Here is a 14,922-nt window from a genome sequence, read left to right on the forward strand (position 1 = left end):
TCTCTCCCCAAGTTTGGGAAGTTCTCAGTCATTTTTACTCTAAATAATGTTTCTGCCCCCTTCTGGAACTCCAGGGATTTGGATACTGGTTTTCCTGATGGTGTCCTATGGATGATGTAGACTTTCTACACTCTTTTTCACCTTTTTTTTTCTCCTTTCTTCTCAGACTGGATTATTTCAGTTTCTACCCTCTATCTCTCTAATTCTTTCCTCTATTTGGTCTACTCTGCTATTCATTATCTCTATTGCATTTTCATTTTACTCATTGAATTCTTCAGCTCTAGGATTTCTGTTGGTTCCGTTTTGTGGTTTCTATTTCTATTAAATTTTAAATTTTTTGTTAAATTTTGATGTGTCTTGTTTATCTGATTTTGTTCAGTTGTTTGTGTTGTCTTGTTGCTTACTGAGTTCCTTAAAATAGTATTTTGAATTATCTGTGAAGTAAATCACAGACTTTTATGTTTGCATTCAGTTACTGGATGAATGTCATGGTTTTTTTTTCTGTGATATCATGTTTCTTTGATTTTTCATGTCCTTTGGAGTTTTGCATTGTTGTATTCAAAGATTCAGTTATCTCCTCCAACTGTTACTAACTGCCATCAGGAAAGAAATACCTTTCGTCAGTTCTGCTCTGGATCCTTTTATTATTATTATTATTGTTGTTGTTGTTATGTTAATCACCATACATTACATCATTAGTTTTTGATGCAGTATTCCATGATTCATTGTTTGCATATAACAACCTGTGCTCCAGGAGAACAAGCCCTCCTTAATACCCATTACCAGGTTAACCCATCACCCTCCCCCCTCCCCTCTAGAACCCTCAGTTTGTTTTTCAGAGTCCATAGTCTCTCATGGTTTGTCTCCCCCTCCGATTTCCTCCCCTTCATTCTTCCCCTCCTGCTATCTTCTTTTTTTTTTTTTTTTTAACATATAATGTATCATTTGTTTCAGAGGTACAGGTCTGTTATTCAACAGTCTTACACAATTCACAGCGCTCACCAAAGCATATACCCTACCCAATGTCTATCACTCAGCCACCCCATCCCTCCCAACCCCCACCACTCCAGCAACCCACAGTTTGTTTCCTGAGATTAAGAATTCCTCATACCAGTGAGGTCATTATGATACATGTCTTTCTCTGATTGACTTATTTCGCTCAGCACAATACCCTCCAGTTTCATCCACGTCATTGCAAATGGCAAGATTTCATTCTTTTTGATGGCTGCATAATATTCCATTGTGTATATATACCACATCTTCATAACCATTCATCTGTCGATGGACCTCTTGGCTCTTTCCACAGTTTGGCTAATGTGGACATTGCATCTATAAACATCAGGGTGCATGTACCCTTTCGGATCCCTACATTTGTATCTTTGGGGTAAATACCCAGTAGTGCAACTGCTGGGTTGTAGGGTAGCTCTATTTTCAACTTTTTGAGGAACCTCCATACTGTTTTCCAGAGTGGCTGCACCAGCTTGCATTCCCACCAACAGTGTAGGAGGGTTCCCCTTTCTCTGCATCCCCACCAACATCTGTCATTTCCTGACTTGTTAATTTTGCCATATCTCATTGAGGTTTTGATTTGGATTTCCCTGATGCCAAGTGATGTTGAGCACTTTCTCATGTGTCTGTTGACCATTTGGATGTCTTCTTTGGAAAAATGTCTGTTCATGTCTTCTGCCCATTTCTTGATTGGATTCTTTGTTCTTTGGGTGTTGAGTTTAAGAAGTTCTTTATAGGGCGCCTGGGTGGCTCAGTTGGTTAAGCAACTGCCTTCGGCTCAGGTCATGACCCTGGAGTCCTGGGATCGAGTCCCGCATTGGGCTCCCTGCTTGGCAGGGGGTCTGCTTCTCCCTCTGCCCTCTTCCCTCTCGTGCTCTCTGTCTCTCATTCTCTCTCTCTCAAATAAATAAATAAAATCTTTAAAAAAAAAAGAAGTTCTTTATAGATAATGGATACTAGCCCTTTATCTGATATGTCATTTGCAAATATCTTCTCCCATTCTGTCAGTTCTCCTTTGGTTTTGTTGACTGTTTCTTTTACTGTGCAAAAGCTTTTTATCTTGATGAGGTCCCAATTTTTCATTTTTGCCCTTGCTTCCCTTGCCTTTGGCGATGTTTCTAGGAAGAAGTTGCTGCGGCTGAGGTCAAAGAGGTTGCTGCCTGTGTTCTCCTTTAGGATTTTGATGGACTCCTGTCTCACATTGAGGTCTTTCAACCATTTGGAGTCTATTTTTGTGTGTGGTGTAAGGAAATGGTCCAGTTTCATTCTTCTGCATGTGGCTGTCCAATTTTCCCAACACCATTTGCTGAAGAGACTGTCTTTTTTCCATTGGACATTCTTTCCTGCTTTGTCGAAGTTTAGTTGACCATAAACTTGAGTGTCCATTTCTGGGCTCTCTATTCTGTTCCATTGATCTATGTGTCTGTTTTTGTGCCAGTACCATACTGTCTTGATGATGACAGCATTGTAATAGAGCTTGAAATCCGGAATTGTGATGCCTCCAGCTTTGCTTTGCTTTTTCAACATTCCTCTGGCTATTTGGGGTCTTTTCTGGTTCCATACAAATTTTAGGATTATTTGTTCCATTTCTTTGAAAAAAGTGGATGGTAATTTGCATTGAATGTGTAGATTGTTTTAGGTAGCATGGACATCTTCACAATATTTGTTCTTCCAATCCATGAGCATGGAATGTTTTTCCATTTTTTTGTGTTTCCTCAATTTCTTTCATGAGTATTTTATAGTTTTCTGAGTACAGATTCTTTGCCTCTTTGGTTAGATTTATTCCTAGGTATCTTATGGTTTTGGGTGCAATTGTAAACGGGATCAACTCCTTAATTTCTCTTTCTTCTGTCTTGTTGTTGGTGTATAGGAATGCCATTGATTTCTGTGCATTGATTTTGTATCCTGTCACTTTACTGAATTCCTGTATGATTTCTAGCAGTTTTGGGGTGGAATCTTTTGGGTTTTCCACATAAAGTATCATATCATCTGCAAAGAGAGAGTTTGACTTCTTCTTTGCTGATTTGGATGCCTTTTATTTCTTTCTGTTGTCTGATTGCTGTGGCTAGGACTTCTAATACTATGTTGAATAGCAGTGGTGATAGTGGACATCCCTGCAATGTTTCTGACCTTAGGGGGAACACTCTCAGTTTCTCCCCATTGAGAATGATATTCGCTGTGGGTTTTTCATAGATGGCTTTTATGATATTGAGGTATGTACCCTCTATGCCTATACTCTGAAGAGTTTTGATCAAGAAAGGATACTGTACTTTGTCAAATGCTTTTTCTGCATCTATTGAGAGGATCATATGGTTCTTGTTCTTTCTTTGATTAATGTATTGTATCACATTGATTGATTTGCAGATGTTGAACCAAACTTGTAGCCCAGGGATAAATCCCACTTGGTTGTGGTGCATAATCCTTTAATGTTCTATTGGATCCTATTGGCTAGTATTTTGGTGAGAATTTTTGCATCCATGTTCATCAAGAATATTGGTCTGTAATTCTCCTCTTTGATGGGGTCTTTGTCTGGTTTGGGGATCAAGGTAATGCTGGCCTCATAAAACGAGTTTGGAAGTTTTCCTTCCATTTCTATTTTTTGGAACAGTTTCAGAAGAATAGGTATTAATTCTTCTTGAAATGTTTGTTAGTATTCCCCTGGGAAGCCATCTGGCCCTGGGCTTTTGTTTTTTGGGAGATTTTTGATGACTGCTTCAATTTCCTTAGTGGTTATAGGTCTGTTGAGGTTTTCTGTTTCTTCCTGGTTCAGTTTTGGTAGTTGATACATCTCTAGGAATGAATCCATTTCTTCCAGATTATCTAATTTGCTGGCATAGAGTTGCTCATAATATGTTCTTATAATTGTTTGTATTTCTTTGCTGTTGGTTGTGATCTCTCCTCTTTCATTCATGATTTTGTTGATTTGGGTCATTTCTCTTTTCTTTTTGATAAGTCTGGCCAGGGGTTTATCAATCTTGTTAATTCTTTCAAAGAACCAGCTCCTAGTTTCCTTGATCTGTTCTACTAGTCTTTTGGTTTCTATTTCATTGATTTCTGCTCTGATATTTATTATTTCTCTTCTCCTGCTGGGGTTAGCCTTTATTTGCTGTTCTTCCTCCAGCTCCCTAGGTGTAGGGTTAGGTTGTGTATTTGAGACCTTTCTTGTTTCTTGAGAAAGGCTTATATTGCTATATACTTTCCTCTTAGGACTGCCTTTCCTGCATCCCGAAGATTTTGAACAGTTGTTCTTTCATTTTCATTTGTTTCCATGAATTTTTTAAAATTCTTCTTTAATTTCCTGGTTGACCTATTCATTCTTTAGTAGGATGCTCTTTAGCCTCCATGTAGTTGAGTTCTTTCTGACTTTCCTCTGTGACTGAGTTCTAGTTTCGAGGCATTGTGGTCTGAAAATAGGCAGGGAATGATCCCAGTCTTTTGGTAGTGGTTGAGACGTGATTTGTGACCTAGGATGTGATCTATTCTGGAGAATGTTCCATGGGCACTAGAGAAGAATGTGTATTCTGAATAGATCTGTGAAGTCCATTTGGTCCACTGTGTCATCTAAAGTCTTTATTTCCTTGTTGATCTTTTGCTTAGATGATCTGTCCATTTCAGTGAGGGGGGTGTTAACTACTATTATTGTATTGTTGTCAGTGTGTTTCTTTGCTTTTGTTCTTAATTGGCTTATATAATTGGCTGCTCCCATGTTAGGGGCATAGATATTTGCAATTGTTAGATCTTCTTGTTGGATAGGCCCTTTAAGTAGGATATAGTGTCCTTCCTCATCTCTTATTACAATCTTTGGTTTAAAATCTAATTTGTCTGATATAAGGATTGCCACCCCAGCTTTCTTTTGGTGTCCATTAGCATGGTAAATGGTTTTCCACTCCCTCACTTTCAATCTGGGGGTGTCTTTGGGTCTAAAAGGAGTCTCTTGCAGACAGCATATCTACAGGTCTTGTTTTTTTTTTTTTTTTATCCAGTCTGATAGCCTGTGTCTTTTGATGGGGGCATTTAGCTCATTTACATTCAGGGTAACTACTGAAAGATAGGAATTTAGTGCCATTGTATTGCCTGTAAGGTGACTGTTACTATATCTTGTCTGTGTTTCTTTCTGGTCTATGTTACTTTTATGCTCTCTCTTGGCTTAGAGGACCCCTTTCAATATTTCTTGTAGGGCTGGTTTTGTGTTTGCAAATTCCTTTAGTTTTTGTTTGTCCTGGAAGCTTTTTATCTCTCCTTCTATTTTCAATGACAGCCTAGCTGGATATAGTATTCTTGGCTGCATATTTTTCTCATTTCGTGCTCTGAATATATGTCAGTCCTTTCTAGCCTGCCTGATCTCTGTGGATATGTCTGTTGCCAATCTAATGTTTCTACCATTGTTGGTTACATATCTCTTCTTCCGAGCTGCTTTCAGGACTTTCTGTTTGTCTCTGAGACTCGTAAGTTTTGCAATTAGCTGTTAGGGTGTTGACATATTTTTATTGATTTTGACAGGGGTTCTCTGTGCCTCCTGGATTTTGATGTCTGTTTCCTTCCCCAGATTAGGGAAGTTCTTTGCTATAATTTCCTCCAATATACCTTCTGCCCCTCTCTCTCTTTCTTCTTCTTCTGGGATACCAATTATTCTAATGTTGTTTCATCTTATGGCATCGCTTATCTCTCGAATTCTGCCCTCTTGATCCAGTAGTTGTTTCTCTTTTTTCAGCTTCTTTATTTTCCATCATTTGGTCTTCTCTATCACTAATTCTCTCTTCTGCCTCATTTATCCTAGCAGTTAGAGCCTCCATTTTTGAGTGCACCTCATTAATAGCCTTTTTGATTTCGACTTGGTTAGATATTAGTTCTTTTATTTCTCCAGAAAGCATTTCTCTAATAACTTCCATGTTTTTTTCAAGCCCAGCTAGTATCTTTAAAATCATCATTCTGAACTCTAGTTCCGACATCTTACTAATGTAAGATGTAATGTTAAAATGAGGTGATTTTTTCCATCTTGTCATTTTGTCCAGAGGAGAATAGATGAATGAGAGAACAAAATGCTAACAGGGTAACAATGTCCCTAGAAAATATACACTAAACAAATCAGAAAAGACCTGAAACTGGGGGAAAAGAAATGGAAAGAAATAAAAAAGAAAAAAAATAAAAAGACAAAAACAAACAAAAACAAAACAAAACAAAGAAAACAGAATATGATCAAATATGATCAGGCTGGTGCATAGATCAGTCCCACACAGTAGATTTTGGGCATATTTTGGTCTGTTAGAAGAAATTGCCTCCCGAAATTTTAAAGAAAGAAAAACATATATGTACAAAAATAAGGGTTAGTATCATGAATGTATGGAATATGACTGTTAAGATGAAAATTATAAAAGATTTCATAAAAGGTAAGATAAGAAGTTGGTTGAAAAAAGAAAAGAGGATTTAAAAAAAAGGGGGGGGGGATGGAGAATGTGATCAGGCAGGAGAGTAGAACAAAGCCATACACTAGAGATTTAGGGTATATTTTGATCTGTTAGAAGAAACTGTACCCCGAAATTTTAAAGAGAGAACAACTTACCTATATATACCAAAAATAAGGGTAACTACTCTGAAGGGTTAGAATAGGACTCTAGAAATGAAAAATATTTTTTTTTTTTTAAAAAGGGATTGATAAGATGTTGGTTGAAAAAGGGAAAAAGAAAAATTCAAAAAAAAAAGTTAAAAAGAAATTCACTTTGAAAGTCTAAAGAACCATGAGAAAAAAGCCATGAATTCTATGTGCAGTATTCCCCTAGCGCTGGAGTTCTGACCTCTCATTGATCCGTAAACTTGGTCTTGGCTGACTGTTCTTGCTGATCTTCCGGGGGAGGGGCCTGTTGCTGTGGTTCCCAGATGTCTTTGCTAGAGGTGAAATTGCTCCACCCTTGCTGGTCCAGGCTAAGTAATCTCCTCGGGTTTGCTCTCGGGAGCATTTGTTCCCTGCAAGCTGTCCATACAGCTTTGGAGGACGAGAGTGAAATGGCGGCCTCCCAATCTCTGCCCTGGAGGAACCAAGAACTCGGGAGCCCCACTCCTCAGTGAGCCCCTAGAGAAAAGCAGTCAATCACTCCCATTTCCCCAGTCTCCGGCCTCACTCCATGCTCACCTGGCCTGTGACTGAGCATTTCTATCTCTGGCACACAACCCCATGTGGAGTCTCCAAACCCAGCAGATCCCTGAGGTGTGCTCCTGTGCCCCTCCTCCCAGGGGAGGAAGGGGAGTCTCTCTGGATCTGCTGCTTGTTGGGTCCCTGCTGGAAGAGCAGTGACCCGACTGTGCCGCAGATCATGGTTTATGGAAACCCTGAGCTGAGAGCCCACTCCTCGGCTCTGTCTCTGCAGCCAGCTTCCCCGCTCCAATACCTGGGAGCTCTGCTGCACTTAGGCACCCCTGGTCTTTCTGTGACCCCAAGGGTCCCAAGACCACACTGTCCCAGCGAGCATTCCACCCCCTGCTTAGCCACTGGAGCAATGTCCCTCAGCGGAGCAGACTTCTAAAAGTTCTGATTTTGTGCTCCATGGCTCTATCACTTGCCAGAAGCAGCCGATGGAGGCCCCCTCCCCGCCATCTATCCCTGTTTTTTTCTAATTAGTTTTATTAAGGTATTACAATTGACACACAATAAATTTCCCTGCATTCCTTTGTAATCCTGCTCTCCTGTCCCTCTCTGCCCTGCACTTTCCATCCCTTTCCTCAAGCAAAAATTCATCTGATTTCTGTCACAATAGAGTGCTTGAATTTTCTAGAGTTTTAATAAATACAATCATATGGAATGTACTTTTTTTTTGCCTGGCTCTGTCACTTAGCATACTCATTTTTAAATTCATCCATGTTGTAGTGTGTGCATCTTTACTTTATTCCTTTTTATTGTTGAATAGTATTCCATTGTATGGTTATATTATAGTTTGTTCATCCATTAACATGTTGATGGGCATTTGCATTGTGTCCAGTTTTTGGCTATTTTATGTAAAGCTACCATGAACATTTATGTGCAAGGCTTTGTATGAACATACAGTTCCTTTTCTTTTTAATAAATACTCAGGAGTAGAATGGCTCAATTACATGATAGTAAGTATTGAAATAAAATAGTTTTGGCCTTCTGAATTTGTTTTTCTTTTTCAGAATTGCTTTAGCAATTATCCTAGATAATTTATATTTACATATGAATTTTTTTTAAAGATTTTATCTATTTATTTGAGACAGAGAGAATGAGAGACAGAGAGCATGAGAGGGAGGAGGGTCAGAGGGAGAAGCAGACTCCCTGCCGAGCAGGGAGCCCGATGCGGGACTCGATCCAGGGACTCCAGGATCATGACCTGAGCCGAAGGCAGTCGCTTAACCAACTGAGCCACCCAGGCGCCCTATTTACATATGAATTTTAAAATCACTTTATCAACTATACAATTTGTCAATTTATACATTCCCTCTCCACCAAACAACAACAGTAAGAAAGCTGATAAGATTTTGAGTGGGATTGCATTGATCTAAAGATCAATTTAGGGAGGACTGACATCTTAACAATACTGAGTCTTTTGACCTATGAACATGGAATATCTCTCCATTTTTTTAGGTCTTCTTTAATGTCTTTAAGCAATGTGTTGTAATTTTCAGTGTATAAGTCTTTCACATCATTTGTAAGAATAATCCCTAGGTACTGTTTGATACTATGGTAAATGGTTAAGGAGTGCACATGTTAGGATGAGCACTAGAAATTATACACAGCTAATGAATTGTTGAACACTACAACAAAAACTTATGATGTACTATATGTTGGCTAACTCAACATAATGAAAAATTAAAAAAAAATTAAAAGAAAACCCTGCCCTCCTGATGCTTGTATTAAAATTAAAATTAACAGAAATCTTTGCATATTACCCTCTACCCAAATAAAACACATCCCTACCCTAAAATATATATATAAATATATATATAAATATATATATATATATATATATATATATATATATATATATATATAAATTCACAGAATACAATCACTTTACATTGCCTAACTCTCCCCATGTACCCTGCCTGCATTGTCCTCACTTACTTGCACTCTCCTTCCCATCACTTTCCATCTGATATATTCCTAGGTCCTTATCTAAGAATGACCACTTGTCCCAGCTTTCTCTGACACTTCTGGGCTGATTCTTTATATCTACTGTGTACATTGTATATTCACTGTTGGTATTAAAGCACGTATCACATTAAAAAATAAATAATTTTAAACTTCTGATCATATTAGTATATAAAAATGCAATAGGTCTTTTTAATGGTATCCTGTATTCTTACTAAACTCATTTTAGTTCTATTGGTGTTTTTGTAGATTCCATGGGATTTTCTTAATAGACAATTATGGTATCTTCATATAATGAAAGTTTTACTTCTTTGTCCCCAATCTGAATGTTTTTTTATTTTTCTTTCCTCATTATACTGGCTAGAACCTGCCATATAAGGTTGAATAGAAGTGTGGAGAGAAGACATCCTTGTCTTATTGTTGATTTTAGGAACAAAACATTCAGTCTTTCACCATGACAAGTTCTATGAGTTTGATGTTTCCACCTTTTCATTTCTGCCTTGAATACACTTCTTTTTCTGGGCTGAGGAAAAACAATTTTGAAAGTTTTAGTAACACTAAACTAGGACACTGTGATTATACTAGATATTAATATTCTTAGTACTCAAGATTCAAATATTTAATTGTATACTTTTTAAAATAAGAAGAGGTTGGAATTTAACATTTTCTTATTAATAAGCAAAATTGCTTCAAGCAGTACAAATTGCTATTGGAAATCTCTTTTGGGTCAATGTGAACTTCAGGGTATATAAGGTATGTTTCTAAATAAAAATATATTTTATAAATCTGTTTATTCACTGCTTGGGTGTGTATGTGTGTTTATAGTAATTTCACAAGTGCTGGAAGAAATACCTTCCCTATATATTCTTAATTTATTCTCAATAGTCAGTATTTTATGACCACAAAGTACTACTGTGGTGATTTTTACAAATATTATTTTCTTACTAATATAAAAGTAATATGTCTTCACTATAAAAAATGTTTGGGAAATTCACAAAAGTGCAAAAAAATAAAAATTACTGCCAAATTTATATTTTACCAAAATATCTTTTAACATTTTAATGTATATGCTTTCATAATTACACATACCTACACATAATTATGTATATGAAAACACACATACACATATACTTTTTAATTTGGTATTGTGCTGTATAGAAAACTTTAGATACTAACTTCTACTTTTAGTTATGATGAATTAGCTGTATCATACAAACCCTCCTGTTATGAGCTACCATAAAAATTGAGAAAAAAACCTGATAGCCATTTGAAGACATTGGGGAACAATCAAGAAAGCCAGGATTTAAGGGACCAGATTGAAGTAGAGAGAGGGAGAAAGGTAGGAAATGCAGAAAAGAGCATGAAGATCTAACACACATGTAATTGGAGTCCCAGTAGGAGGGAAGAGAGAGAGAGAAGGGGACAAAGCATTAACTTGAAGAGAGAATGCTAAGGATTTTCCAAAATTGAATACAAAAAAAGATCAAGTTACAGATTTAGAAGCCCCCAAAATCCAAACCTACATAAATGGAAAGAAAATCACTCCTAGCTCATCTTATTTGCCTGCCAAAAGACAAAATCAGAGACATAATTTAAGAACAGTTATAGAAAAAAGGAAAAATACCTAAGAGCTACAGTAAGACTGGAAACCACTTTTCCAATAAAAACAATGGAGGCAAAAAGAAAATGGAATGTCATTTAAACTACTGAAATAAAAATACTGAAAATCTAGAATTTCATATCCTATTTTTATTTCAACCGTTTGAATAAAGGAATGTAGAACTAATAAGTTAATGAAGTGTAGGCAACTGAATAATGAAACGATAAATCTTAATCCAGAAAAACATGAGAGGAAAAAAAGGGTGAAAACAAGATAAGAGAAACAAAGAACAAAGAATAACATAGTAATACGTATTACTATGTTATAGGTATACCACCCTAATATTATCTATGACTACATTAAATACATTATGAACTAAATACTCCAATTCAAAGACAAATATTGTCAGATTTGATCAAAAAAACCTTTATCATGTTTACATGGGACATGTTTTAAACATAAGGACAAAGAGAGGTTTGAAGTAAAAAGACTTAAGAAAAGATATTCCATGATAATACTAAGAGAAATAGCTTTAATAATACCAAACAAAAGAGACTGCATACAAGTAGTAACCCAGTTAAAGAAGGATATTTTATAATGAGAAAAGAGTTCATTCCACAGAAAAATATAACAATCTTAAATTTGTGTGCACCTAATAAAACACCATCAAATTATGCAGTAAAAAATTAACAAAATTAAAAGCATAGAGAAATCTGTAATTATTGATTGGTATTTTTTAACAATATCTCTCAGTAACTCATAAAGCAATCAGATAAAGATACCAATAGAGAGAGAAGATTTAAGGAACATAATAGTAAATTTGACTAGTTGCCATAACCTAGAGTTTGGCACCCAACAAATGCAGAACACACATTATTTTCAAGTATACATGAACTAATTAGAAAAAAAACTATATACTGTAGGGCAGTGTTTCAACAAATACCAATGAATTGAAATCATATTGACTTTGTATTCTGTTCACAGTGTAATTAAGCATTAAGCTAGAAATCAATAATTTAAAAAACTGGAAAATCTCCAAGTATTTGAAAACTAAGCAACTATATAACTATATACATATATATTTATGCATACACATACATACCCACAGATATACATCCATGTTTATCTGTATGTATTATACATACATTTTATATATTTTATGTATAAGCTTTCTTTTTTGTTTCACTTAACATTATATGATGCTTTCTCACATATTTTACCTCATGGACATAGTCTGACTTTCCTGTCATTTTCTTTATACAAAGACCGAAACTGCAAGGGAGCTTAATTATGCAGATCCCAGTAAAAAGAGAATGAGTGGGTAAAGAAAAGCATTTGTATTTCTGCCCCCAGAGGCTTCTTCTACTGGCTACTTCCAGTCTCCTTCTGAGTATCTTAGGACCACTGCTCTAAAAATGCTTCATGAAGGACCAAAAAATGCACTTTATTTGGACTTTTGCCTGCTTTTGTGGGAAAGAAATTTTTTTGAGGGAAGTAGGATAGAATCCTGTGTTTTAATTTGCTGCTCTCCCAAAGGGAAGGTGGAGGAAGAAAATAGGAACTGAAGAGAACTAATATTGAGTTAATTTCATTCTGTCCTCAAAGGTGAGGTGCCTACGGTGAGTTCCCCTTTCTGTAGAGGAAGGACTCCGGCTCTGCAAGATAGGAAGATTGCAGCCCAGATCTGCCCCGTATCTGCCCTGTTCTGCCTCGCTTGGCCACTGCTACCACTGCAGAGTAGTTCTCTTACCGGAAGAAGCAGGAATTTGTGTCTGAGACTCAGGGCAGTGTGTTGAACAACCTGAACATTTTACAAAATATGCATTAAGTCGTAGTACACTAAAAGGCTTCAGAAGCAGTTTGTCTTTGCTAATAATCATTATATGTATATTTAGAAAGACTAAAGTATCTCAAATTGTCCACCATTATTTGTTATTAACGATTTTATAATCCTGCGAAGACCACAGTATTAGAAAATGGGTGATGCCCATTTAAAAATTACATTCACTTCTCCCTTCTGTATAGCTATGTAGAATAAATGTAACTTAAAATTTAAAATTACATTAGCCCATTTGGTCTATGGTGTTTTAAAAAAATAGAATGGGAGCCTCAACTACATTGCTCTATTAAAAGAGACACCACCAATACCCTTGCTTTGTTTCTCTTAAATTTAATTCTTAACAGGAGAGCTTTTTATTAATTCAAATGGAGTGACGTTCATATGGAAGGAAAAAAGGATTTATGAGTAATGCGGTTCTCTGTCCCACCGCTGGGGTGGGGATGGTGGGGGAGGCGATCGGGTCAGCGGAGAGCAGTTGCGGCTGCGCCATCCCTAAGGTTCTAGGCGCGCAGGCTGGACCCGCGGAAACGCAAGCTGCCGCCTGGGGCAGAAGCAGGAAGGGGGATTTTCGGCTGGCTGCCGCCGCAGCGGTCTCCGCAGCCGGCGGCCTCCTCTCCTGACCGCTCCAGAAAAGAAGCCCCTTCCCTGGGCCAGCTAGGTGAGAGAGAGACTGCTACTGAACTTGCTAATAGGGAGGGACCACCGAACCTAAGGAGACCCGTGTCGGCCAGGGGCGTCTTAAAGAAGAGGAGACGGGTTTGTAGTTTTCCTATAAAGGGTAAGGACTCTTTTCTCTGTAGCACTTTGTTCGATGTATTCATCTGGTTAGAATAAGACTTCAACAGGTAGCAAAGAACGATCACGTGGGGGCAGATTTGGGGCGCCGCGCCACCCCTCCCCGCCCCTCGGACCCTCACCTCTTGATATAGTCGCACGTCGATCATCGTAACCCGTGCTTTCAATTCCGTTTTGCAGCCCGGGAGTGCGCGGCGACGGTGGGCTAAAAAGACGGCCAGGAACTAGCCTCCCGCGGAGAAGTCACAGGACTTGGAGCGCAGGTCCGCGCAGACGCGGGCTGGGTGAACTGCGAGCCTCGCAGGGCGTTGGTGGAGGAAACCGGGTCGCCGGCCCCACGGCCCTCGCCGACATGCACAACGCGTCATTCTCGGAGCTAGGGCCCGCCAACACGTCGTGCTTGGGCCCCGCGCTGGGCTGCCCCAACGCGTCGAGCCCGCCGCCGCCGCCACTGCCGCCGCCGCTGGCGGTGGCGGTGCCCGTCGTTTACGCGGTGATCTGCGCGGTGGGGCTGGCGGGCAACTCGGCCGTGCTGTACGTGCTGCTGCGGGCGCCCCGCATGAAGACCGTCACCAACCTGTTTATCCTCAACCTGGCCATCGCCGACGAGCTCTTCACGCTTGTGCTGCCCATCAACATCGCTGACTTCTTGCTGCAGCAATGGCCCTTCGGGGAGCTCATGTGCAAGCTCATCGTGGCCATCGACCAGTACAACACCTTCTCCAGCCTCTACTTCCTCACGGTCATGAGCGCCGACCGCTACCTGGTAGTGCTGGCCACGGCCGAGTCACGCCGGGTGGCTGGCCGCACGTATAGCGCCGCACGCGCGGTGAGCCTGGCCGTGTGGGGGCTCGTGACGCTGGTCGTGCTGCCCTTTGCTGTCTTCGCCCGGCTCGACGACGAGCAGGGCCGGCGCCAGTGCGTGCTTGTTTTCCCGCAGCCGGAGGCCTTTTGGTGGCGGGCGAGCCGCCTCTACACGCTTGTGCTCGGCTTCGCCATCCCGGTGTCCACCATCTGCGTCCTCTACAGCATCCTGCTGTGCCGGCTGCGCGCCATACGGCTGGACAGCAACGCCAAGGCTCTGGACCGCGCTAAGAAGCGGGTCACTTTCTTGGTGGTGGCGATCCTGGCCGGGTGCCTCCTCTGCTGGACGCCCTACCACCTGAGCACCGTGGTGGCGCTCACCACTGACCTCCCGCAGACGCCGCTTGTCATCGCGCTCTCCTACTTCATCACCAGCCTGAGCTACGCCAACAGCTGCCTCAACCCCTTTCTCTACGCCTTCCTGGACGACAGCTTCCGCAGGAGCCTCCGCCAGCTGCTGGCCTGCCGCGCTGCCGCCTGACATCCCCCCGCCCCCCTCCGCGCGCCCTGCGCCCCAGTCTCGGCCGCTCCAGCCCCGGCCCGTGCAGAGGGTGCGGGCGCCCGCGGCGCTCTGGAGGCTTCCCTGAGCTGCAGTCTCCTGTCCCCAACCCCGAGAACTTGCTAAAGATGCAGATTCTTGGGCTCCGGTTCAGACATAGGGAATCGGACGCGCTAGGGCTGCGCCCTCAATTTGAATTTACCAAGCCCTCCAGATGA

At 40.2% G+C, this 14,922-nt stretch overlaps 1 protein-coding gene across 1 annotated transcript; it reads left to right on the forward strand.

Moving 5' to 3' along the window:
* Positions 1-13,693: 13,693 nt before the first annotated feature.
* On the forward strand, positions 13,694-14,686 carry NPBWR1 (neuropeptides B and W receptor 1). Its single transcript, XM_035011068.1, has one exon. The coding sequence runs from the start codon at positions 13,694-13,696 to the stop codon at positions 14,684-14,686; it is 993 nt and encodes a 330-aa protein (XP_034866959.1).
* The last annotated feature ends 236 nt before the right edge of the window (positions 14,687-14,922 follow it).

Source organism: Mirounga leonina, unplaced genomic scaffold (genome assembly GCF_011800145.1).
Source record: "Mirounga leonina isolate KUSES-001 unplaced genomic scaffold, KU_Mleo_1.0 Mir_165, whole genome shotgun sequence".
NCBI lineage: Eukaryota > Metazoa > Chordata > Mammalia > Carnivora > Phocidae > Mirounga > Mirounga leonina.

What these genes read in the sequence shown, in the direction of transcription:
- NPBWR1 (XM_035011068.1), top strand. Translation starts at nt 13,694, where the DNA reads ATGCACAACGCGTCATTCTCGGAGCTAGGGCCCGCCAACACGTCGTGC.